Source organism: Rana temporaria, chromosome 1, assembly GCF_905171775.1.
Source record: "Rana temporaria chromosome 1, aRanTem1.1, whole genome shotgun sequence".
NCBI lineage: Eukaryota > Metazoa > Chordata > Amphibia > Anura > Ranidae > Rana > Rana temporaria.
In genome coordinates this window covers 109,976,721-110,002,578 of record NC_053489.1, presented here as the reverse complement: position 1 = coordinate 110,002,578, position 25,858 = coordinate 109,976,721, and the positions used below count along the sequence as shown (strand labels likewise).

General features: G+C 42.8%; 1 protein-coding gene across 2 annotated transcripts in view; it reads right to left on the bottom strand.

Moving 5' to 3' along the window:
* The window catches only part of ATG10 (autophagy related 10), a 330,210-nt gene that overhangs the window by 53,045 nt on the left and 251,307 nt on the right, over positions 1 to 25,858 (bottom strand). For both annotated transcript variants that reach the window (XM_040341657.1, XM_040341655.1), the window contains one exon: positions 20,974 to 21,071. In XM_040341657.1, coding sequence (XP_040197591.1) covers positions 20,974 to 21,071 — 98 coding nt within the window. The remainder of the gene's footprint in view (positions 1 to 20,973; positions 21,072 to 25,858) is intronic.

The following is a 25,858-nucleotide window of genomic DNA, read 5'->3' as shown; positions in this document are numbered from 1 at the left end:
AAATTTTGCAAACGGGTAATTTTTTCCCCTCATTGATGTACGCTAATGAGGCTGCACTGATGGGTTGCACTGATGGGCACCGATGGGCTGCACTAATAGGCACTGATAAGGCGGCACTGGTGGGCACCAATAAGGCGGCACTGGTGGGCACTGATAGGCGGCACTGGTGGGCACTGAGAGGTGGCACTGATGGGAGGCACCTAAGGGCATTGATAGGTGGGCACTGAGAAGTGGTATTAATAGGTGGCATTAATAGGTGGCAGTGATGGGCACTGATGGGTGGCAGTGATGGGCACTGATGGGTGGCAGTAATGGGCAGCATTGCTAGATGGCACTGATGTGGCACCACTGGTGGGCATTGATAGGTGGCACTCATGGGCATTGATAGGTGGCAATCGCAGGTGGCACTGGCAGGGGGTACTAACTTTACAGAGGAGGCAGAATTGCCTCCTCCCTCCTCTGGATCGATGTCCCTTGAACATGAGCCGGTAAAATGATTACCGGCTTTTGTTTACATCACGTGATCAGCTGTCATTGGCTGACAGCTGATCACGTGGTAAGGGGTCGAGACCGGCCCCCTACTCGGATCTGTGATCAACTGAGTCTCAGTGACTCGGGTGATCACAGCGTGCGCCGTGCTCGCCCTGCAGGGGCGCGTGGGGAGCGCGCGAAGGGGAGGACGCCTCCCGGCATTTGGGGTCCGCGCTGTAGCCATCATTTGGCTATAGCGCGGGCGCCAATTGGTTAAGCTCTTAATAGATCTTTATTGAACATTAAATATGTATTTTTTATGCAATAATATGGTATAGGCCAGTGATGGTGAACCTTGGCACCCCAGATGTTATGGAACTACATTTCCCATGATGCTCATGAACTCTGCAGTATAGTTGAGCATCATGGGATATGTAGTTCCATAACATCTGGGGTGCCAAGGTTTGCCATTACTGGTATAGGCAAAGAAGATTGACACTAGCCTTCATTTTACTCAGACAGGATCTGCATTTTACCCAGACGGGACTCTTTTTTTGTTTGCTTTAAAGATATTACCAATTACATTTGATATATCTGATACTGATTTATACTAAGCGTTTTTGTGAGTTTCCTAGTAATTATAATAAATCAGTATACTATACCCCCCCCCCCCCCCAAGCAATAGGAGCACATGGAGGAGGAAGGGGAATGTCATTTATCACTGCGTATACACCCACAAATGTGACTCTATAGTCACATGAGGACACAGAGAAGATGTGAGGGACAGCTGAAGGCAGGATCAACCAGGTAAAGTTCACTATACACAAAACAGATGCTTTAATGGCTTTGTGAGTATGAACACTCTGTTATATAGAATTTTTCATAATTCGGGTTTAATGACACCTTGAGGTAAAACTTTTTTTAATCTAGGGAGATTATAACCCTGTCAGTTTTATTTTTGCCATCTATGTCCCATTGGGGAGATCTTTTTCAAATTTTTTGTCCCATTATCAAAACAGGAACTGAGTGTCACCAGAACTAATGTACCCGTTGGAAGATTTTCCCTCTACATATTCCTGTTCTGGTGTCAACCCAAAATGTTGGCTTTTCTTTCACTTCCGGTGATAACTGTAAACAGGACAAATAGAGAGGGAGAATCTCTCTAACAAAGTCACAGGCAGCAATAAAGTTTTGCCTTTAGTTCTACTTTAAGTCGTGCCCTCCTACTGGCCAAGAGCACCCTCACATTTCACTCTTCCTTTCCACGGCTATGATATTTCCTCAACTTCCACACTGTTTGTAGTCCCTTATATTTCAGCACTTTTCTTTAAACCTGCAGTGCTAAATGGGGTTGGTGCGCCTCCATTTTTTTTATTATTTGTTTTTATATATTAAAATATTTCTGCAGCTCCGGGAAAACAAAATCCATCAGATGCTGGCTCTTTCATGGCACACTGCAGGGCATTTTCTGAGGCAAGAGTTTTGTATGGGCATTAACAGGAAAATCATTCTCATGACAGACATCTCACTTCAGCATGTGCTTCTCAGCTACATGAAGAGTGTCAAGTGCTTCACAGCAGATTCACTGGCTGAAAATCCCTTTTTTATTCCCTTCTTACATTTCCCTGGACTCACACATTTTATTATTCCTGTAAAGAGCAGGGCGGAAATGGAAGCCATGCTTGAAACATCTAAAGATGTGATACATTTCCAGAATAGGAGGATCTGGAGACTATGACCTGCTACCTTCACTGGAGATAAAAAAAAGACAATGGATTGGCGAAGTCTGTTCAAACTCTTGTCTTTTTTTTGCGCATTTAAATACATCTAACTACAATTAAAAATGCAAAATTAACCACTTGAAGATTTAACCTTCTGGAAAATGTACCCCCCTTCATGACCAGGCCACTTTTTTGCAATACGGCACTGTGTTACTTTAACTGACAACTGCCCAGTCATACAACACTTTACCCAAATAAAGTGTCTCCCCCCCCCCAAAAAAAAACAGAGCTTTCTTTTGATGGTATTTGATCACCACTGCATTTATTGCACCATAAACAAAAAAAAGAGGACCGACAAAAAAAATATATATATGTACCGTATTTAGCGGGGTATTGTGCGCTCCGGCGTATAGCGCGCACCCCTAAAGTGGACCCGCATTCATGTGGAAAAAAGATTTTTGTACTTACAGTTTTGGTGTCTTGCGCGGCGTCCATCGGCGGCCTCGTCGTGTCCGGCGTCCGTCTGCGGCTTCGGGTGTCCTCTTCGTCGGGTCCGGCGTCCTCCCCGCTCGATCCCCGCGCCGAGTTTGAATACTGCGCCGGCATATACCGAGCGCAGTACACTCGTGTATAGTTGGGCAGGCTCGGCTACTCTCGCGCTCACGTTCTGTATGTCCAGGACGTGAGCGCGAGAGGAGCCGAGCCTGCCTGACTATACACGAGTGTACTGTGCTCGGTATATGCTGGCGCAGTATTCAAACTCGGCACGTGTATCGGCGTATATCGCGCACCCACGATTTTTCCCCCAAAAAAGTGTGCGGTATACGCCGATAAATACGGTATATAGAGATTTTTTTTTATAAAACATATCCAATAAAAACATTGAAAAAATATAATTTCTTCATAAATTTAGGCCAATATGTACTCTTCTGCATTTAAAAAAAAAAAATCACCATTGATTGGTTTACGTGACCGTTTTAGCATCTACAAACTATAGGATATACAGTATAATGACATTTTTATTTACAGTATTTTTTTACTAGTAATGGTGGCGAAATCAGCAACTTATAGTGAGACTGCGATATTGCGGTGGATAATCGAACACTAACTGACACTTTTAACACTGTCACTTTGACACTGGGAACCAGTGGCTCTAATACAGTGATCAGTGCTAAAAAATATGCACGGTCACTGTACTAATGACACTGGCTGGGAAGGGATTAAACATCTAAAACAATCAAAGTGTTAAATGTGTGCCAAGCCAGTGTTTTGGTGTACACTGTGTGCGGTTTTTACTAGAGGAAGAAATTCATTCTAGTCCCTGCTTTGCAGGAACACAGAATCCATTCATTCACCCCCCCTGTCAGAACAGCGATCTACTTTGTTTACATGGGCAGATTGCTGTTCTGTGTTCTTTACCGACAGTTGACGGGTGCCTGGCACCTGCAGATCGGCTTCTGCTGTGAAAATTCACTGCACAAGCAGCGCGCCCCTACAGGCGGAAATGCCAAATCAGCTACAAAAAATATAGGGCAGTCAGCAAGTGGTTAATATGGCTATTCTGGATTAATACTAAAAATGCAAGGTCCACTTATCTGTGAAGCCACACCCCTAACTAAAAAGTGAAATCTATAAGAAGACTTGAAATAAAAATGTAGAAAAATACTTTGACTTTTTTTCTGCTTCTTATGAGCATTGGTGCCATCACTGGACCTCGTGGAGGCTTCCTAGAAAATATTTTTCAAAATCCCATGAGAAGCCCCAGTGCCAATACGTTTGCCTAGGTGAGCCCATCAGAAGCTGGAATTTAGGGTATTTTTTTAATTTTTGTTTCAATTGCTTTACTTTATATAGCTTCCACCTAGTATTTTTATTCAGGAGTTGAGGGCAAGGTCAGCTTTACGAAATAGAGTGCATTGTCTACTTCAATTATTTGAACTGCACCCTTTGTCAACAGAAATGCATGTTAGCGTGCACATGCTCCAAAACAATAACTTTGAATTGGTTATCAAATCCTGGGATATATAAATAAAAAATATTAATAAATAAATGAATTAAAAATATTGGGCCAAATTCACAAAAGAGATACGACGTATCTCTGTTTCTAACTATGCGGCTGATTCATAGAATCAGTTACGCATAGCTAGCCCTAAGATCCGACATGTGTAATGGACTTACACTGTCGGATCTTAGGATGCAGAACCGCGGCCGCCGCTGGGGGGAGTTCTCGTCGTAAACCAGCGTCGGGTATGCAAATTAGCACTTACGGAGATCCACAAAGTTTTTTCCCTTCGTTAAGTCGCCGTAAGTGTTAGTTTGCCGTCGCAAAGATAGGGTACCTTTACAAAAGTGTAAAGGTACTCTACCATGCAAAAGTATACCCGTCGTTCCCGCGTCGGTTTTGAATTTTTTTCAAATCTTAAATTTTTCCCGCCGCAACTCTTTTTTACCTGTCGCGATTCACAAAACTTGGTGCAACGTAACTTCGCGCAAAGCACGTCGGGAAAATAGCGTCGGGAGCATGCGCAGTACGTCAGGCGCGGGAGTGCGCCTAATTTAAATGGGACTCGCCCCATTTGAATTGGCCCGCCTTGCGCCTGACTGATTCTTGATACACCGCCGCAAATTTCCAGGTAAGTGCTTTGTGGATCGGGCACTAACTTGGGCAATTTGCGGCGGTGTAACTTAAATCGGAAAAGTTACGTTGCGCCCGCTGGTTGTGAATCTGGCCCATTGTTTGCTACTAGTTTACAGTAAAGCGGAGTTCTACCCAAAAATGGAACTTCCGCTTTAAAAACAGGTGACCCCCTCACATACCACATTTGGCATGTCATTTTTTTTGGGGGGGGGGGGCAGATACCCTCTTTTTAGAGGGAAGCCACAGCTGGGCGCCCACACTGACAATTCCGGCGCCGTAGAGAGAAGGGGGAGAGGAGCGGGGCTCTGTACACCCGCATCGCTTGACTGTGGGACAGGTGAGTGTCCGATTAATAAAAGTCAGCAGTTACACTTTTTGTAGCTGCTGTCTTTTTTTATGGGTGGAAATCCACTTTAAGTACCTGTATTTGTAAAGGGCAGCGTTAGGAACCAATCAGGTAAAGCTGAATGCACATGTGATGACAGCAGAAGAGAAGAAATTAAGCAGATTAATGACTCATCATGCTGTTACTTCTTCATTGCTCAATAATCTGGTTAGACATGAGTTCTAGGACTTTTACAATCATTTGCATGATGTAAAAAGCGATTATTAAATCCCCTATAATTACATACAAGTTCAAGCATTAAATTGGATATTATCATTAAATTGTGCAATCTATTGCTCAGGGTTAGCTGCCATTTTAGGCTAAAGAAGGTTTACAAGTGACCGTGAGTAATATATTTCTTTAGGATTACTGGGTGGGAAGTTATATTTGTGGAAAATTCGCACTTGAGCCGCCTTCTTCTTTCCACCTTCGAGGCAACTAAAAGATTGTTTAGATTAGGCACCTTTTAGGTTTTAGCTTTTGTAGGGTCCCCTAATATATTAAAAGGTGTTTTGTTAATAGGCAGATTTTGTTAGCTAATTTGCATAAATATAATTTCTCTAAGATTTGTATGTTTTAGCAGATAGAAAAAGGGGAGAATTGGAAAATTGCATAATCGTGTAATTTTCTATTGCAACTTTGAGGTAATGAGGATAGTCCCAGATATTTACCCCACATTTAATCAATGAAGTCTTCTTGAAAGGAAGTATATTTCTTATTTAAACCCTTTGCGACCAGAGTATTTCGCAGCATTAAGTTTAGTAATGTGAATAGAGAAAACATGTCACAGATGTATTGGAGGGGCCGCCCCCTTGGGCTTTTAAGGCAGAAAATAAGAGTAATTTAATGAGTAAAAGGCAACTCGGTGACAGTTTTATTGAGTACAAATACTAAATAGATTATGTGACGTTTAAAATATACAAGATATACAAATGAACAATAAATACATATACAGTATCGAACCCAGGGCTGATCATCCAGGTACTGCCAGAGTCAAACTGTGGTCAGTCCATGAAGACGCATAGCTTGCATAAGCATTAGTAATATCAGTTAACTTGACAATAACTGACAATTTTTTTTTTTTTTTTTAAATTGGGCCTGAGAACTAGACACACAATTGTGCATTTCTATTTCTCTGCTGCAAGGTTAAACTAACGTTCTCAAGGCAAGGAGCATTTTTCATGTGGACTCAAAAAGCTTACTTTCATCACAAAAGGGTCAATTTAGCAATACAGGTTAAGGCAGGGGTGTCCAAACTTTTTTAAAAGAGGGCCAGATTTGATCAAGGGAACATGTGTGAGGGATTACTATTTTGCCTGACATTCTTTGAACCATTCAAATTTGGTCTAAGTGTGTTCGTCTGAGCACCATACACTGCTCAACAATAATTCTCTTGCCTTTGTGGCTGTGTGTGGTGAAGAGATGAGCTTGGGCGTGTTATTTGGATATACCGTATTTATTGATGTATAACACGCACCTTCACTTTAACCTCTTCCCACCCTGCGGCCGACTATATACGGCCGCAAGGTGGCTCTGTCCTGCCGGGAGGTCGTCTATATACGGCCACCGGCCGCGCGCCACTGAGGGGCACACGCGTGCGCGCGGCCGCCGCGTCACACAGGTGCCGATGCGCCTGCCTGGCGGCTGCGATGTCCGCCAGGCACCCGTGATTCAGCAGTCACAGAACCAGGGATGTGGAGCTCTGTGTGTAAACACAGAGCTCCACGTCCTGTCAGGGAGAGGAGACGAATGCTGTGTCCCTTGTACATAGGGACAACCATCGGTCACCTCCCCCAGTCAGTCCCCCTTCCCCCACAGTAAGAATCACTCCCAGGGTACATATTTAACACCTTGATGCCCCCTAGTGTTAACCCCTTCCCTGCCAGTCACATTTATACAGTAACCAGTGCATTTTTATAGCAGTGTTCGCTGTATAAATGTGAATGGTCCCAAAAATGTGTCAAAAGTGTCCGATGTGTCCGTTGTAATATCGCAGTCGAGACAAATATCGCAGATCGCCGCCATTACTAGTAAAAAAAAAATAATAATAAAAAAAAAGTAATAATTCTATCCCCTATTTTGTAAGCGTTATAACGTTTGCGCAAACCAATCACTATCCGCTTATTGCGATTTTTTTTTACCAAAAATATGTAGAAGAATACGTACGTTTAATAAATGGGATATTTATTAAAGTAAAAACTAAAAAATATTGGGCCAGATTCTCGTCCAGCGGCGTAATTTTGTGCGGGCGTAACGTATCTGCTTTACGTTACGCCTCAGCAACTTAGACGGGCAAGTGCTGTATTCTCAAAGCACTTGCTCCGTAAGTTGCGGCGGCGTAGCGTAAATCAGCCGGCGTAAGCCTGCCTAATTCAAATTTGGATCAGGGGGGCGTGTTTTATGCAAATGTACTGTGACCCGACGTGATTGGAATTTCCCAGTGTGCATTGCTCCAAAGTACGCCGCAAGGACGTCATTGTTTTCGATGTGAACGTAAATGACGTCCAGCCCCATTCGCGGACGACTTACGCAAATGACGTAACTTTTTCAAATTTTGACGCGGGAACGACGGCCATACTTAACATTGGTATGCCGCAGTTATGCCTCATATATCAGGGGCAACATTACGCCGGGAAAAGCCTAACGTAAATGGCGTATCTTTTCTGCGTCGGCCCCTTGTACGTTCGGGAATTCGCGTATCTAGCTAATTTACATATTTCGACGCATAAATCAGCTTACACGCCCCTAGTGGCCAACGTAAAAATGCAGTTACGATCCGACGGCATCAGAGACTTACGCCTGTCGGATCTAACAGATATCTAACTGTATCTGGAGATACGCCGTCGTATCTCGGTTGTGAATCTGGGCCATTGTGTTTTTGTCAAAATTGTCGCTCTATTTTTGTTTATAGCGCAAAAAATAAAAACCGCACAGGTGATCAAATACCACCAAAAGAAATCTCTATTTGTGGGAAAAAAAGAACGCCAATTTTGTTTGGGAGCCACGTCGCACGACCGCGCAATTGTCATTCAAAGCGTGACATTGCCGAAAGCTGAAATTTCGCCTGGGCAGGAAGAGGGTATATGTGCCCATTAAGCAAGTGGTTAAAGAGGAAGTAAACCCTCCGTTCTAAAATTAAAAAAATACAAATCCTGCAAGACAAAGGCATAATTGTATTTACCTCCGATCAAAGCACTCGTATCGGTCCACGTCTCCCCCTCCAGACGCCGACATGTTTTCCCAGAGTGACTTCCGGGTCTCGTGGCTCCGGTGCTGTGATTGGCCGGAGCCGCAATGACGTCACTCCCGCACATGCGCGCGATAACGGCACAGTACAACTGAAGCAACGGCACGTAGTTGGTTTAGGTGCGCATGTGCCGTGCAGGTTTAGGAGCTATCCTTGTTAGCTCCTTAATATAGGCTTACCTGTAACATTAAGTTGTAAACAAGGGTTTACAACCACTTTAAGAGGGAGGTTTCAGGAAAAAATATTTAAATTTAAATAAAGAACTGTGAAGCAAAACAAGGGCCAGTGCCCATCAATGCAGCCTAATCAGTGCCCATCTGCAGCCCCACTGTTGCCATGAATGCAGCCCCACCGTTGCCATGAATGCAGCCCCACCTTTGCCAGGAATGCAGCACCTCCATTGTCATGAGTGCAGCCTGATCCATGCCCATATGCAACCTTGGATGGGACAGGGAGAGTGCGGGACGAGCACTAACAGGTTATATACTGTTTTCTCAGCAGCCTCTTTAATATAAAGTCCTGCCTCCTATGATGGACAGAACATTCGTCCAATAGCAGCGCAGGAGACGGGACTTCCTATTACAGAGGCCGCCGTGCAAACAGGAAATCCATCTGTATGTACGGCAATCGTCTCGCCTCCTCCCCGTCCCCTCCAAGGCAGCCAGCATGTATATCTTTTGTGGCCCCCAGCACTCAGGGATTCGTTGGGGGCCACAAAAGATATACAGTACATGTCCAAGTTACCAGGTGGGCCATTCAAAAACCGGAATGCAGGCAGCGATTGGCCCGCGGGCCGGACTTTGGACATGCCTGGCTTAAAGGATAAGTTCACTTTTAAAAAAATAAATAAATGCACTATTTATTTATTTTTTAGGAGCCTGGAAAGCTTTGTACCCACGATCAGCAGATTTCAGGTGCCATGCAGGACTCCTACAGACTGGCAGTGTAAGCTGTCTACTTGTACAAGGTACGGGCAAGCAGTTTCACAAAGACAGGAAGACACAATGAACTACTCGCGTGCTTAACAGTGACCTGGTAGTTCACAGAGAACTTATAGTTTATTGATTCACAGGGATCTGTGAATCAATAAGGAGGCCGTGTGCACCCTACAAATGGGTGCAACATGTATCAAGTTCCCGAAGGTGAACTTATCCTTTAAAGTTTGATTTCTAGTTTAGGGGAGCTTTTTAGCCCCTTCGAAAAATTTCACCGTGATGCACGCTGGAAAAATCTTTAGTTTACATAAATTTGTATATGACTCCAGGATAAGCAAATACTGATTAAATACACAAGGCATGCATATTTTTCCTTGAATCTTGGTGAGCTTTTTGTATTACTTCCAGATCTGTGCCGTAATCCAGAGGGAAACTTTACCTCTGTAGAGGAGCTTCCCTTACTAAAGAGTGGCCACTGCTGCTCTCTCTCCTTGGGCAGGGTGACTAATCTTGTTTCCACCTCTTCCTATAGTTACCTGCAGACAGTCTATAGTAGGCAGAGCCTGCTTGGCCCCACCCAAGCCCTGATTTCTGCACAAGCTGTGCAGCTTCATGACGATATCTTCAATGCTTTTGGAAGGTAATAACTGGTTTGCAAAGGCATATGGTGAACATAAAGTGGATTTCAATTATTTGTGGCTATTTCAAAATATATTTTAACAAAACATTTTGAGCTTTAAAGTGGAGTTCCATAAAAAAAAATGTTAAAGTCAGCAGCTACAAATACTGCAGCTGCTGACTTTTAATATTAGGACACTTACCTGTCCAAGGCACACACGATGTCCTCACCCGAAGTTGATCTATCCCTCGGCTCCCAGGAGGAGGAGCTGGCATTGCAAGTAAGGGAATCAGGAAGTGAACACTTGCGGCTTCACAGCCTGGTTCTCTACTGTGCATGGACGAGTCAGGTTTGTGACATCTGATATCAGGGCCGCAGAACAGCCAGCCCTCCTGTACTGGGCCCAGGTCTCATCAGGTCCAAGGGGTAGCCCAGGCACCTGCCAAGCAGGGGGGCCAGAAGTACTGCCTTATTGCTGACACTTCCGACTCTTGTGCAGTGCTGCTGGCTTCTTCTTATCTTCCTCGAGCTGCAGGGGGATCAGTTCTAGTATCTGTGCCCCCTTACCCCTGTTGTCTGGGACACCTGTGTGCCCCTTTCCCCCCGCATTGCTATAGTTTTCCCTCCTCTCTCGCCGGCAGCTGCTGAGGGTACACAGGTGGGTTATTTCAGGATCGTGAGCGGGGGAGTTCACCATCCCGAATAAACACACCACTCGGAATTAACACATTAAGCAATTGGTACCGATAGCTCACTGTGGGGTGTAGATATTGCCTTTGTGCTGCTATTCACTTGAATAAGTATTTTTTGATGGGAATATAATGTCTGCCATGGCTGCAATGCATAGCATCGCAGGCCCTGTCAGGTAGGCTGTATGGGGCCCCGTGATTTTTATCAGCAGCTCTGTCTGATGAATTCAGCTGCTGGGCTTAGTTCTGGCTGTCACTGTCTATCAGTAGCTCCAGTATTAGGCCCCACTGAGACCCTCTACAACTACTGAGACCAGCAGTTTTTTTAAAAGGGCAAACTAGCGCAATTTTAAAATGGTACCTGGGATGCAAACAAATTAACAAACATAAAGAATGTTCATTAACCTCCCTGGCGGTATGATTCTGTCTGGAATTACGTACTAAAAGCGGTACCATTATTTGCAAGGAAATTTAGTGATTTTTACTGTAGGCCTGTAATTCTTAGGAATAACTCACTTAAATCTGACCAAACCAGAATCTAATAGGCATCCCGGGTATGACATTTTTTTAAAAACAAAATTATAAATTATAATATAATAAATAATTATAAATAATTATAACAAATAATAATATAATTCTAATAAAAAATATTCAATAATGTAATCAAATCAAAATCACTGAAATTTTCTCAGTTGCAAAATTGTCGCTGTCATTATTTTTTTTTTTATGACGAATTTCCCCACAAATCGCTATCGCACAATTCTGCAAGTGATTATAATTTATTATCGCTGTTTTTTAGCTGATCTAAAACCATTTTTGACATAAAGGGACACTTTTGGTTGCTATGGACAATCTACAGTTTGCAGGGAGAAAGAAAGGTTTTTATTATATAAAAGTACATGTAGGGCACTGGGCAGACCACTAGGGACAAGGGGTGTGTGTTTTTTTACATACAGTACTGTAATCTATAAGATTACAGTATACTGTATGTACTGTGTTTGTTTACCTTTTTGAATTTGGCGCCGATCTCCGCTCCCGTGCGTCGTAACGTCGCAGGGAACGGAGATCGGCGGCACAGGAGGACGCTGTGTGAATCGAGCGAGGTCCCGCTCGCTCACACAGCCCGGTGACATCGCTGGATCCAGGACAAGGTAAGCCAGCGCACGCTGCAGGCTCTGCATATCTCCCCCGGGCGTGACTCGGGGATACCGATTATAGCAGAAAAAATCAACCCCGAGTCACGCTCGGGGATACCGCCAGGGGGGTTAATATACTTCTCCTACTTCCAACAATGAGTGGCCGCATTAATGGTGAATGCACTGCCACAAAGAAATTTGTTTTGCGGCTTGCTGGGACTCTGGTGGCAGATTAGGTAATCATTGGGGAAGGTATATGTAAGCACACTATGGTGACTGATGTGAAGCTTCAGTCTCAGTTTATTTTTAACCTGATACAGAGTTGCACTAAATTCCCAACTGCAACAAAAACATTCCTTACAGGCTTGAATGGGAAAGGTTTGAAACCACTGCAAGATTTAAAGTGCTGTCTCTGTCCTTGTGCCGTGTCTGAACAGCTGTTGCGTCCCAATTGGGACTGCCTGTGTGGGGATGCACGGAACACCTGCGGGTAAACACAGCCCTCACACAGGGCATGCACGGATACGTCGTGTGTGAACGATGCCTAAATGGACAAACTGACAGTGTCTGTAAACCTATTGTTCAGCACTCCCTGGATCAGGCTGACAAATATTATCAGCGTTGTAAGCCTGCTGAACTCAATCATTGAGTTGGCCATTGGACTGCCTATCTGGTTCTTTTCATGACAGACCCGATAGGCAGCCCAAAGGCTAACTGAAGGAGAGCACATGGCAATCTGACAACATTCTATAAAAAGTTTAATAGGCATCCCCCTTCTCCCTCATTCATATAAATATCTACCTTCTCAGTTCCCCACTACTCCATTTGTTCATTGGACACCTGGGAAATATTTCTGGGCTTCCTTACTTAAAGGGGAAGGGATCACCGCTCCAGGTGGATGTGTGGAAATGGCACTCTCCTCAAGGTGGAAGCAGCAGGTGCAGGCTAAGCATATAGCAATTATAAGAGGGAAGGTCTGGACAGCTGCACTGCAATAAAAACGCCTTTATTGTGCAAAATAACAAAAGTACAAACCACAGCAGGGTACAGGTTAAAAAAAAAACAGTGCTTAGTCATAGCTATTCCTTACTTAAAGTGGAACTTCACCCCTGCTGTTCCACACTAGCATTTTTAAAAATCCAGTGCGTGCGCAGATCTCTGGCAGGTAGTCAGAACGTAACAGAGACCTACCGCATGTCGTGCATGCTTTGGGGATTATCACGCATGCACACAGATGCTGCTGCTTTCTGGTATCTGGGACATTTGCAGCATTTGCGCACATGCAAGATAATCCCTGGTGCATGCACACACATGCTGCTGGTCTCTATCAGGTCCAGAATACCTGTGTCTGTGTATGTACATACTTGTGCCCTCCTGGGAATGTGTGAGTTGCGTATGTAATATTCATCTAGGTAGAAAGGAGGAAACTGAGCTATGCTTTGCTAATGATAATCAATATTTTCCAGTTCTGTGATAGGGACGGAGAAACCAAAGTCAACAGGTCCATGTAATGAGTGAAGGTCTGCTTTAACTTCAGGAGTCTCCAAATTTTCTAAACAAAGTACCAGTTTACTATTTCTCAGACTTTGGGACGGCCATTGAGAGTAGAAAATGCCTTGACATTAGTAGAAGTAAACAATATATTCTAAATATATACAGTATATACTCACACTAGAAGTAAAAAAATATGTTAAACCATTCCATCCAGTGAGTGGGGACACAGGGGGGAGTGTGGCGCACCTCGAGTTTGGACCACAATCACACATTATGAATTGGATCACATCATTCACCAATATATGGACATTCATTTACTTAAGAATTGTTTTCACTTTATTTTCTGATACATCATTTACACTATTGTGAGCGCTCTTATATATTAATTTCAATGTCTCAGCCTTGGTGACCAGTGAGAGTTAAAAAAAAAAAATCATGTAGCGTCTCTGGTCAGTAGGAATAGTAACCCATCACTGGTATTAATTGGAGGAATACTTCCTTATTGTTGGTGTTAGTGAAAGGAATAGTGCCCCATGATTGGTGTCAGTGAGAGGAATAGTGCCCCATGATTGGTGTCAGTGAGAGGAATAGTGCCCCATTGTATGTGCTAGTGGTAGAAATGATGTGCCATTGCTGGTGTCGACAGAATAGTGGCCCATAGTTGGTGTCAGTGGGAGGAAATATTCTCCACTGCTGGTGTCTGTAGAAGGAATAGTGCCCCAATCTTGGTGTCAGTGGGAGGAATAATTCCCCACTGTTGCGTCTGTAGAAGGAATAGTGCCCCAATCTTGGTGTCAGTGGGAGGAATAATTCCCCACTGTTGGTGTCTGTAGAAGGAATAGTGCCCCAATCTTGGTGTCAGTGGGAGGAATAATTCCCCACTGTTGGTGTCTGTAGAAGGAATAGTGCCCAAATCTTGGTGTCAGTGGGAGGAATAATTCCCCACTGCTAGTGTCTGTAGAGGGAAAAGTGCCCGTTCTTGGTGTCAGTGGGAGGAATAATTCCCCACTGCTGGTATCAGTGGAAAGAATGGTGCCTTATTGGTGGTGTCAGTAGGGGGAATAGTGCCTCATATTGAATTGGAGGAAAAGTGCCTTATATCAGTCACAAGAACAGTGCCCCAAGTGCCGGATGAATGCAAACAAAGTGTCACACAGTGGCGTGAATAAAAGGTGACCCTCGCGCTAAAACGAGTAATAAATGTCAATAATAACTCAAGTGACAATGCAGCAAAAACTAATGGTGGTTACAATACCCTATTTATTTATTTGTCACACAGTGGCGTCACTATGGGGGTTCAGCTCACACCTGGGTGACACCCACCAGAGGGGGTAACACCATCAAGTAGCACTGTGGCAGGCCGGGGGGGAGAGCTGTGCCAACCTTCTCAGTGCCCTACTGCTTGTCTTGTTGTCACTTCATGATGTTTACCGCACCAGGTGACCCCAGCCCTAGTGACGCCACTGGGGCCATGGTTTGGAGACTACTGATTTAGGTCAGGAGACAAGAGATATTCAGCAGAACAGTGGCGGAGACAGTGGCTCTGAAACTAAGGTTTGATGGGGGAGGGGGGTTAGGGGGTTGAAGAAGAGGGTTGTTGGCTCAGTTTACTTCGAGAGCAGTGGAAGGGATTTAGTAAATAGAAAAATTAGATTTAAAAGTACACTTGTCCTTTAAATAAATCTATAAATCATTCCAAATGATTGTAAAACCCTTATTGCTACTTTGCCGTATAACCAATCCCAAGGCAACTATCTACTTATACGCAAACTGTGCTTGTATATCCATAATCTAGATGTGCTGTTTGCTATGTCTTTTTTCCCTGCTTCTCGGTAATCCTGTGTAAATTCGGAGCTTGTGTTTGCAAACAATGCACAGTTTAAGCATCGCTCTCCTGATAGCGCCAGGCTCTTTATTAACTTGTTACCCTTTCGCAGTGTCATCTTTAAAAACAGGAGCCATGCTTTCCACTGATATCCATTCAGAGGCAATAATAAATACAATTACATTTTCTTGTCTGTTCTGATTTCAGCACAGCCTGTGTACATCTTTCCAGGTGCAGAAAATTGATGTTGCTACAAGCTATCAAGGAATACCCAAGGAGACTCGCAGAGACATTTCAAAGTTTTGCTAAGCAGCTGTGTGCTTGTAATTGATTTTGTGCAATTTAAAACAGATGCAGATAAAGGGAAAGCTGGATGGTAGCATGCAGCCGGATGAATGAGAAGAGGAGGCTGATGTTAGAGAGCGTTTCAATCACTCCTGCTAAGTGTATTGTTCATCTGAAGTACCATCAATGCGGGCATTAGTGAAATTAGTGCTACCGTGAGAGACATTGTTGCGAATTCATTTAAAATCAGATTCAGTAAACTGTACAGGTAAATGCTTTTAAAGGAGTTCTTCTTTTAAAGAAGACGACTGGTCTAATGGAAATGCAAAATAATGTTTTAAAACTAAAAAAAAAAAAAAAATATAACCAATTACTACTTTTCTCCCTTGTCTTTGATGTGAATATGCAAATTCCGAAACTAACATAGTGAAAAGGTTTTGTGTCATTACCCCTGCTATAACATCATGCTGACAGACATGTGACAAAACAGAAGAAACACACATACAAAAATGTTTAAAATTCTTCAACAAGTGTGTGACAGTTGGAGCAATAGAGAAGCTGACATCTATGCCTTGTACACACGATCGTTTTTTCCGGCGGTAAAAAGTATGCAAGGAAAACCAAGAACCTGCTTGGTAGCTCCCCCCCCCCTACACACGGCTGGGTTTTCTGATATAAAAACTGCCATGAGAGATTTGGTCTGGAAACCCGGCAGTGTGTATGTTCCACCGCAGGTTTTCCCCATAGAGAAACTGCCGGCTTAAAAACCGCTGAGAATACCAGCGGGGAAAAAAGAGAACATGTTCTCTTTTTCCCGCCGGTTTTTCTGTCAGGAAAACTGTGATGGAGCATACACACGCCCGGGTTTTCCGACAGGAAAACTGCCATGAGAGCTTTGGTGGGGGAATTCGGCCGAAACTGCCAGCTTAAAAACTGCCGAGAATACCGGCGGGAAAAAAGAGAACATGTTCTCTTTTTCCCGCCGGTTTTTCTGTAAGGAAAACTGTGATGGAGCATACACATGCCCGGGTTTTCTGACAGGAAAACTGCCATGAGAGCTTTGGTGGGGGAATTCGGCCATGTATAAGCTTCACCACAGGTTTTCCCCATAGGGAAACTGCCAGCTTAAAAACTGCCGAGAATATCGGCGGGAAAAAAGAGAACATGTTCTCTTTTTCCCGCCGGTTTTTCTGTAAGGAAAACTGTGATGGAGCATACACACGCCCGGGTTTTCTGACAGGAAAACTGCCATGAGAGCTTTGGTCGGGGAATTCGGCCATGTATAAGCTTCACCACAGGTTTTCCCCATAGGGAAACTGCCGACTTAAAAACTGTTCTCTTTTTTCCGCCAGTTTTCCTGTCAAGAAAAATGTGATGGAGCATACACACAGCCGGGGATTCTTGGCCAAAAGCTCTCATGGCAGTTTTCCTGCAGGAAAACAGGTCGTGTGTGGAAGGCATTAGAATGCATTCACACCTATGCAGTTTTAGTGCATTTTGCACATTTGCACTATAGAACATGTTCCATAGGAATCCATGTTAAATGGACTGTAGTGCAAATCTTCAAAATGCAAAAAGCACTAAAACTGCATAGGTGTGAATCCAGCCTTATGACCTACTGCAAATGTTAGCTGCCTGGTCAAAAACAAGCATGCAGAAAGTAATTTGTAATACTTCTAAATGCCAAGGGGGCGGAAAGGATCAGTGATCATGTGATTGACTATCATAGTGGTCACATGACCGTGAGCTATTCTGGATAGCTACCAATCTTTAGTTTAGACCAGGGGTCTCCAGACTCTCTAAACTAAGGGCCAGTTTATTGACCTTCAGACTTTAGAAGGGCCAGACTGGAGTGGAAATTTTCATGGCATCAGCGGGAGTAAACCTTGCCACATTTAGTACTACGGGGAGTAATAGTGTCCATTGTTGGTATCATAGGAAGAAATAGTGCCCCATTATTGGTGTCAGATGGCAGAATAGTGTTCCAAGGGCTGGATAAGGGCAAACAAAGGGCTGAATCTTGTCCCCAGGCCGCAGTTTGGAGACCACTGATTTAGGCTACTTCTACACTGAGGTGTTTTTCAGATGCTAAAAAGCTAAAAATAGCGCCTGTAAAGTGCCTGAAAAAGGCCTCCCCTGCAGCCCCAGTGTGAAAGGCCAAGTGCTTTCACACTGGGGATGAGGGAAAATTCTGGACAGCCACACTCCAAAAATTAGCCCTTATTCCTAAAAAAAAAAACAAATCAAAAATACATGCCACAGCAGAATGGTAAGCTCGTCTGTTCGTTTTGCTGTGGCATGTATTTTTGATTAGATTTTTTACACATAAAGGCTTATTTTTGGAGTGTGGCTGTCCAGAATTTTCTCTCATCCTCATTGCTATATGCATTGCCAGCACCTGTGGCTTCAAATCCAGAGGAGAGGTTCATTTCCACTTGACCTGCTTGGAGCGGTGATTGCCCCTTCCCTGCTTTCACACTGGGGCGGTGTGCTTACAGGACGTCAGAAAAAGTCCTGCAAGCAACATCTTTCAGGCGGTGAGGTAAATACATCGCTCCTTCACCGCCCCTGCCATTGGATTCTATGGGCACCGCTGCCGAAGCACCTGCAAAGCGCTTCGGCACTTTATGGGCGCTAATTACCCGTTATTTGGCTACTAGTGGGGAATAAAAGCGCCCCGCTAGTGGCCAAAAAACGCTGCTATTACAGTGGGAAAGCGCCACTAAAATTAGCGAGACTTTACTGCTAACGCCCCACCGCCTCAGTGTGAAACTAGCCTAAGACCAAAAGTTGTTTTTGAGAGCTGGGCCTCTGTGTTGGCAGCACACTCTCAGCAGATGAATGTTCGACAGCCCAGCAATAAAAGTGAGCGGTAACTTCAAATTGAGTTGCCACTGGTATAGAAACAGAGGGGAACTCTTCCAGTGGTGAAACTTGTTTCCCTCACTACTGTCTAAAAGAGAATTCCCCCCCAAATTAGAAAAATATTCTCCAAACCAAAACTGCAAAAATATGTGAAACTGCTTGGAAAAAAGACAATTATGTGCAATGAAAAGCAGCTTGCACACTATGAGATATTTTAACATACGACCAAAATAAGGCCCCTTTCACATTGAGGAGTTTTTCAGGCGGTACAGCGCTAAAAATAGTGCTGCTATCCCGCCTGAAAAACTCCTGCCCAGCTACCTCAATGTGAAAGCCGAAGGGCTTTGACACTGAGGCGATGCGCTGGCGGGAGACAAAAAAATCTCCTGTCAGCAGCATCTTTGGAGCGGTGAGAGGAGCGGCGTGTATACCGCTCCTTCACCGCTCCTTCCCATTGAAAACAATGGGAACCGCGGCAATACCGCCCGCAATGCGCCTCTATATAGGCGCATTGCGGGCGGTATTAACCCTTTATCGGCCGCTAGCGGGGGTTAATACCGCACCGCTAGCGGCTGATTTCCACGGCAATCCCGGCGGTATAGCGCCGCTACTTTTAGCGGCGTTATACCGCCACCGCAGCTCCCGCCCCAGTCTGAAAGGGGCCTAAGGTACAAAAAGTGCTGCACTAATCAGAAAGTGATGCAAATGTAAGTCTAAATAATTGTATAATGTGCAAACAATCCAAATATGAAAGATGTGAAGTACTAATAAATTCAATATTTCAACCAATAATAGGGTAATCCAATCAGTATAAAAAAAATACCTTCATAAATAAATAAATATACTATGTGCCAAACAAAAAAATGAAACTAAAATACCTTCAAATGTAAGAATAAATAAAAAACTTGTTTTAAGACCAAAAAATAAACAAAAATTTCTTGTGTGCATTCCAAATGAACCTCCGCCACCATGCCAAAAGGCTTAACAAAAATATTTGAAGTCATATACAGTGGGGATCGAAAGTTTGGGCACCCCAGGTAAAAAATGTTGTTAATGTGCATAACGAAGTCAAGGAAAGATGGAAAAATCTCCAAAAGTCATCAAATTACAGATTAGACATTATTAAACTTTTGCAGACGCCATTTTTTTGTTTTCTGTAATTTTGAAAGTGTAAATGATGGAAATAAAATCTAACTTTTTTTGACATATTATAAGAATGTCTAATCTGTAATTTGATGCCTTTTGGAGATTTTTACATCTTTCCTTGGCATGCACATTAATACAAATTTTTACCTGGGGTGCCCAAACTTTCGATCCCCACTGTAACACATGGATTAACCACTGCTCCTCACTGGAAAATATCTCCTCTGGCCAAAAGGATGGAAACACAAAGCATATGAACTGGGTACTCCTCTCTCCTTCTCAACCGCCATCCGGTCATCACATTTATTTTTAAGAAGAAAGAAAGAGTCAAGCGCTCCTCATAGTGTAAAACCCACTGCATGCTTTGTTAGAAAATAAGTAAAATTCACTCAAATATATCAATAAATCTCAGCGCTGTCCAAAAAAATTATCATGCAGGACAACACGGGGACACTTCCGGGTATGTGGTGACGTCACTGCGCTCAGCTCCGACCTATGCATTTCTTCAGTTGACATCATCAAGGCTCCTGATTTTTTTTTTTTTGGACTTTAACACTTTTATTTATTTATTTTTTCTCATTTTTATTTGTTTGGCACATAATACATTATTATTGTTTTATTATATACTAATTGAATTATCCTATTATTGGTTGAAATATTGTTTTTTTTTTAGTACTTGGACACCTTTCATATTTGGATTACTTGCACATTGTACAACTTTTTAGACTCACATTCGCATTACTTTTTTGACTAGTGTGGCACTTTTTTACAGTGAAATGAAAACCAAGCCCATATAATACATTCTAATAAGCTGAAGAGAGTACACTACTGACTAAGGCCCCTTTCACACTGATCAGCTGTTTACCTGTGCATCAAAAGTCCTGGATTTTGGGAGTATCGATTGATATGTTATTATTTATAACGTCATGTGTGATGATGATCAGCAATCATGATCATGCATGCCATGATGAAAAAAACAAAACAGAAAATGAGTAAAAAAAAATTCTTTTTTTAGTGTACTTTTTATTTCAGAATAATGTAGGCAGTACATTTTCTTTGGGTTTTTCTTTCTTTTTTTTTTTATATGTATTTTACTGTTGTATGTTAAAAAAAAAAAAAAAAAACCCCAGTAGACAGACATTTGTGTGGCGTCTCTTTAAAAGTTATAAGTTGCTATTTTTTTCTATTGCCAAATAAATCAAAACTCATAAAATAATCCCCAAAAAAAGCTAAAATTATTTAAAACACATTGAAAAAAAATCAGTAAAGGGCCATTTAAAGCCCTTCAAGACAACCAAAACCACCTTAAACCAGTTTGATTTTCACCTTTCCCATCAACTCCAATGCATGTGGCAAAGAACATTCTGTAGATTTTGCTGAAATTTTGGAAAGCAAAATTGATCAATTTTGTTGAATAATAGATTGGAAATATGGTAATACACCCCTGATGGACTTTTAGTATGTTGCAACCTTATCTGTTGCTCTTATTTTTTTAAGCAGAAAAGGATAGGACACTCTACCTGCTGTGTGATTGTTTCCCATGGTCCATGCAGAAGTCGAGGCTTATAGCAATCATGAACTCTCTCCCATATTTCTTCCAGTGTCAGAGGTCTTCCATCTACATGGATTGAACAAGAGAGGAAGACACTGTGATAAGCTGACGTCATGAAAATAACATACATTATTCTATTTTGATAGGGTTCTTGCACTTTATGCAAAGGCATTACCAGAATTTATGATGCAGCCAAGAACTACTATTGGCTGAATATGCCCACATTTTACGTTTTCAGCTACTTATATCCAAAACATAACACAATAATCATATCAGAAAACAGTCAAAAATATCAGGCAGGAACACATGAACAGATTAAAAATATGGACTCTCCTTTGTAGTACTTTGGTTTTCCTATGTCGATATATTATATAACAGCTCCAAGCCTTTTTTTTTAATACAGCACCCCCAGCACTCCTATTAGACATGTACAGGTCAGTTCACTAAAGGTTATCGCATGCAATATGGTTTTTTTTTGTGATAATAAGGCCTCGTACACCCGATCGGACATCAAACAAACTTTCCCTTGGATTTTTGTCCGAAGGGAGTTGTCCGGTCACACCCATAGCATACACACTCTCTGACTTTTTTGCAAACTTTTCTAATACTTTCCCAACATCACGTGGTTTTTCTGCTCTTTACTGCCACCCTTTGGTTAACTTCTGCTATTGTTAATTGATTTTAACATTCGTTCTGAGCATGCGTACTTGCACTTTGTACAAAAGTCCGATGGCTTGCTGTACACACAGGCGGACTGGGCACCATCAGACTTTTGTTGTCGAAAAGTTTGTCCGTTTGCAGCCCAAACTGTTTGCCCGATGAAACCCGAAGAAGTTGGTCCGATGGAGCGTACACACGATCGGACAAATGTGAAAACGTGCAGATTTTGAAGTTTGTTGGCAAAAAGTCAGACCGTGTGTGCGGGCCTTAAGATTTATAAAAGAGTCAAATTGTCAGAGTAAAATATCAAAATTTTATGTAAATTTCGCAAAATTATGTAAATATGTGCGATAAATTCAGCAAATTTGGCAACTATGTGTGGTAAATAATACAAAAATTTAGAAAGAAATCATTGTGGTTGTAAACCTTCATTTTTTTGTAAATAAAAATAACAAACATGCCTATACTTACAATACCTGCTCTGTGCAATGGTTTTGCACAGAGCAGCCCCATCCTCTTCTTCTGGGGTCCCCCGCCGGCGCTCCAGGCACATACTCTTTAGCGGGTGCCCCCAGGGAAAGCTGCTTTCCCTAGGGGCACCTGTGCTGGAGCCGATAACCTCTGCTGCTATCAATCTGTCCAATGAGGAGAGAGACAGCGGCTGGAACCGATGCGCTCTTGCACATCGCTAGCTAAATCTGGTTCAGGTAAGAAAAAGGGGGGTCTGGGGGGTATTCTGCATAGAATGCATTACACATTTGACACCTTTCAAGGGGGAGGGGGTGCAGAAAGCTGTATAAAACAGGTATTTGCACCACTTCCGGGTATAGACTCCTGCGGGAGTTCGGCTCCTCTGCGTCACCCCCCCCCCCCCCCCCCCGTTGTGTTCTGGGAAACACTCGGCTCCCAGAACACAACGGGGACCAGTGGGAACTGCACAGCGCGACTCGTGCATGCGCAGTAGGGAACCAGGCAGTGAAGCCGCAGCGATTCACTTCCCGATTCCCTTACCGAGGATGGGGGTGGGGGAAGATGAGAACCGAGCTACCGCTCGGCTTCCGCTGCCGACGTTGCGGGCAACTTGGACAGGTAAGTGTTCATTTTTTTAAAAGTCAGCAGCTGCTGTATTTGTAGCTGCTGGCTTTTAAACATTTTTTTTTCAGGTGAACCCCCGCTTTAAGGCTTTAGAACCAATTTAATGTCAATTTACAAAAAATAACAATAAGGGGAACTGGTCAGTAAGTTAAAAGAAAACAATGTATGCCCTTAGCTCGGAAATTTAAATACTTTGCAACATTGCATTAGACTAGAGGGAGATCATTCTGTGCATGAAGGCACACTAAGGCCTCGTACACACGACCGAACATGTCCGATGAAACTGGTCCGCGGACCAGTTTCAGCGGGCATGTTCGGTCGTGTGTACGGCCTATCGGACCGTTTTCCAGTGGACAAAAATTTCTTAGCATGCTAAGAAACATGTCCGCTGGAAACCTGTCCGTCGAACATGTTTGGTCATCTGTACGACTCACCGGACATGTCCGCTCGGCCGAAAGCCCTCGCATGCGTCGAAGTGATTAGACGCATGCGTGGAAGCATTGACCTTCCAGGGTCGCGCACGTCGCCGCATCATCGTCGCGGCGACGGCGCAGCCACGTCACCACGTATCCTGTCCACGCGGATTTCTGTTTGATGGTGTGTACAACCATCAGACAGAAATCTCCGAGCGGACATGTCCAATGAAAACGGTCCGCGGACCGTTTTCATCGGACATGTCCCCTCGTGTGTACGAGGCCTAAGAATGTTTTCATAGTTTCACAATATTTTCTGATAGTGCTAGCCAAAAAAAAAATGCAATAAAACGTAAACAAAAAACAATAAATTGAATGCAGATATCCATGCAGTTTTTAGAGTGATTGTAAAGGTTCCGTTTTTTGTTTTTTTTAAATAACAAACATGTCACTTGCTCTGTGGAATGCTTTTGCACAGAGCAGCCTTGATCCTCCTCTTCATCTCTGGGCTGCTTCCACAGAGTGCAACTCAGCCCTGCCCCCCCACTCCCTCCTCCCTGGCTGTGATTGACATCAGCGGGAGCCAGTGGCTCCCACTGCTGTTTATCAGCCAATCAGGAGACAGAGACCCAACAGAGCTTCTGCAATGGATCAGGACCGAGCTCAAGTAAGTAAGGGAGAAGCTGAGGAGGGAGCTGCGCACTGAAGATTTTTTACCTTCATGTATAGAATGCATGAATGTAAAAAAACTTCAGGCTTTAGAAAGAACTTTAATTTCTAAGTACATTGACCCCGTCATGTGCTGTAACAAACGCCATGTGGAGTTAAAAGTATCCGCGGTTAAAAATAAATAAAAATATATATAACCCACCCCTGCCTTCATTAATGCAATGATTATTGTTTGTATTTTTATTACATTTAAATGTTGATCAAAGGTGTAAATACACGATAATAGTACATACAAAGACATCACTTAAAAAATCATATTTAAAAAGTTTTTTAAATTCCTATTTATTATCTTTTAGTTATAATGTTCTACTTTTTTAAATCAATATCTTTTTCTTTTTCATTCGTTTTGTTTGTTACGTTTTTCAGCATTGCATAAGAAACTACAAAGGAAATGCACAAAAGTGAAAAAAATAAAAGAAAAAACTTTTTATTTTTTTTGCAAAAAACATTGCCGTGCTTTATAACAGAAACATCATTTTAGGGTCACTTAAACAAAACAAATTTTAGAATAAAATGTATACTATTTATTCATAGTAAAACGACTTTTTAAAAATTTAAACTAAGGAAATGGAGGAAAGAGAAGAGTTCGCTAAATACGATAAATAATTTATCTTAGAAATAAAGGTATTGTGAGTTTATAATACAAATAAGCTATTCAGGTGTTTACAGATTCATTCTTATTACAAAGTTTATTTACTCAAAATACAGATGAACTTTCCAAAGAGTGCAGCAACAGTTTTATTTATTCCTCAGTGAGAATAATGAATATCAGTTAGAAATGAATGCATTACCATGGGTAGACACCTCTAGGTAGTCTGTGGTCCTTCAGGCTGCATTCACACTTGAGCTGAACATTTTTGGTCATTTTACAGGCTTTTTTTAAATCATCTGTAAAAGCATTTTTTTTTTCCGCAGGTATTTTCACATTTTTCAGGCATTCTCATTAAAGTCTACCGAGGCAAAAAATGCTTGAAGCTTTTAACTCAAAAGAAGCTCATATACTTTTGAGCTACAAGCCTCAAGTGACACCACACTCGGGATGTTAATCGTTTTGGGGCTTCAAGCTTTGAGCTACAAAACGGTTAGGTGCAAATATAATCAGTGAATGCTAACATTAGAAGAACCATGGTTTTCATTACATGTACAATTTTTAAATATAATGTACACAGACATAGCTATTCTTAACATACAAAGGCTGTGTAGCAATGCCTCACAGTGTTTGTGCTTTTGTTGATAGGGCTTATCCCTCAGACAAAATAACAGAAAATTGAACATCAAATACTTACCGCCATTTTCCTTTCCTGACAGGCTCCGTGGCAGCACACCTGGGTCCCCGCCCCTTCCCACTATTAGGACCCTAATGGCCTGTACATACGATCCGAATATCGAACAAAACCGGTCGTCCGAGGAAGAATCGTACGATTTTCGGATCGTGTGTACACTACTTTCGAGAGCCGATCAGGACAGTTCATCCGATAATATTCAATCGGACCAGCACGAAAATGTTCCTCGTACGATACCAGATCGTACGATTTTCATTTAGTCAGTATGGTTGTCGTCCGAAAATACAATACAAACACATGACATCACGTTCAATTTTTTTTTCTGTCGTACGAAATTTTTCGGGACTTTTTTACCCTATTGATACCTGAGTTACTTCCAGGTATCGCGGCCTTAATCTAGGCTTAGGCCTTGTACACACGATCAGTCCAAACTGATGAAAACGGACTGAAGGCTGAAGTCTGATGGTCTGATGGATTGATGGTCTGATGTGCCTACACACCATCAGTTCAAAATCCGATCGAGTCCAACGCGGTGATGTAAAACACAACAACGTGCTAAAAAAAACGAAGTTCAATGCTTCAAAGCATGCGTCGACATGATTTTGAGCATGCGCGGGTTTTGAACCGATGCTTTTGCATACTAACCATTGGTTTTGACCGATCGGTCATCAGT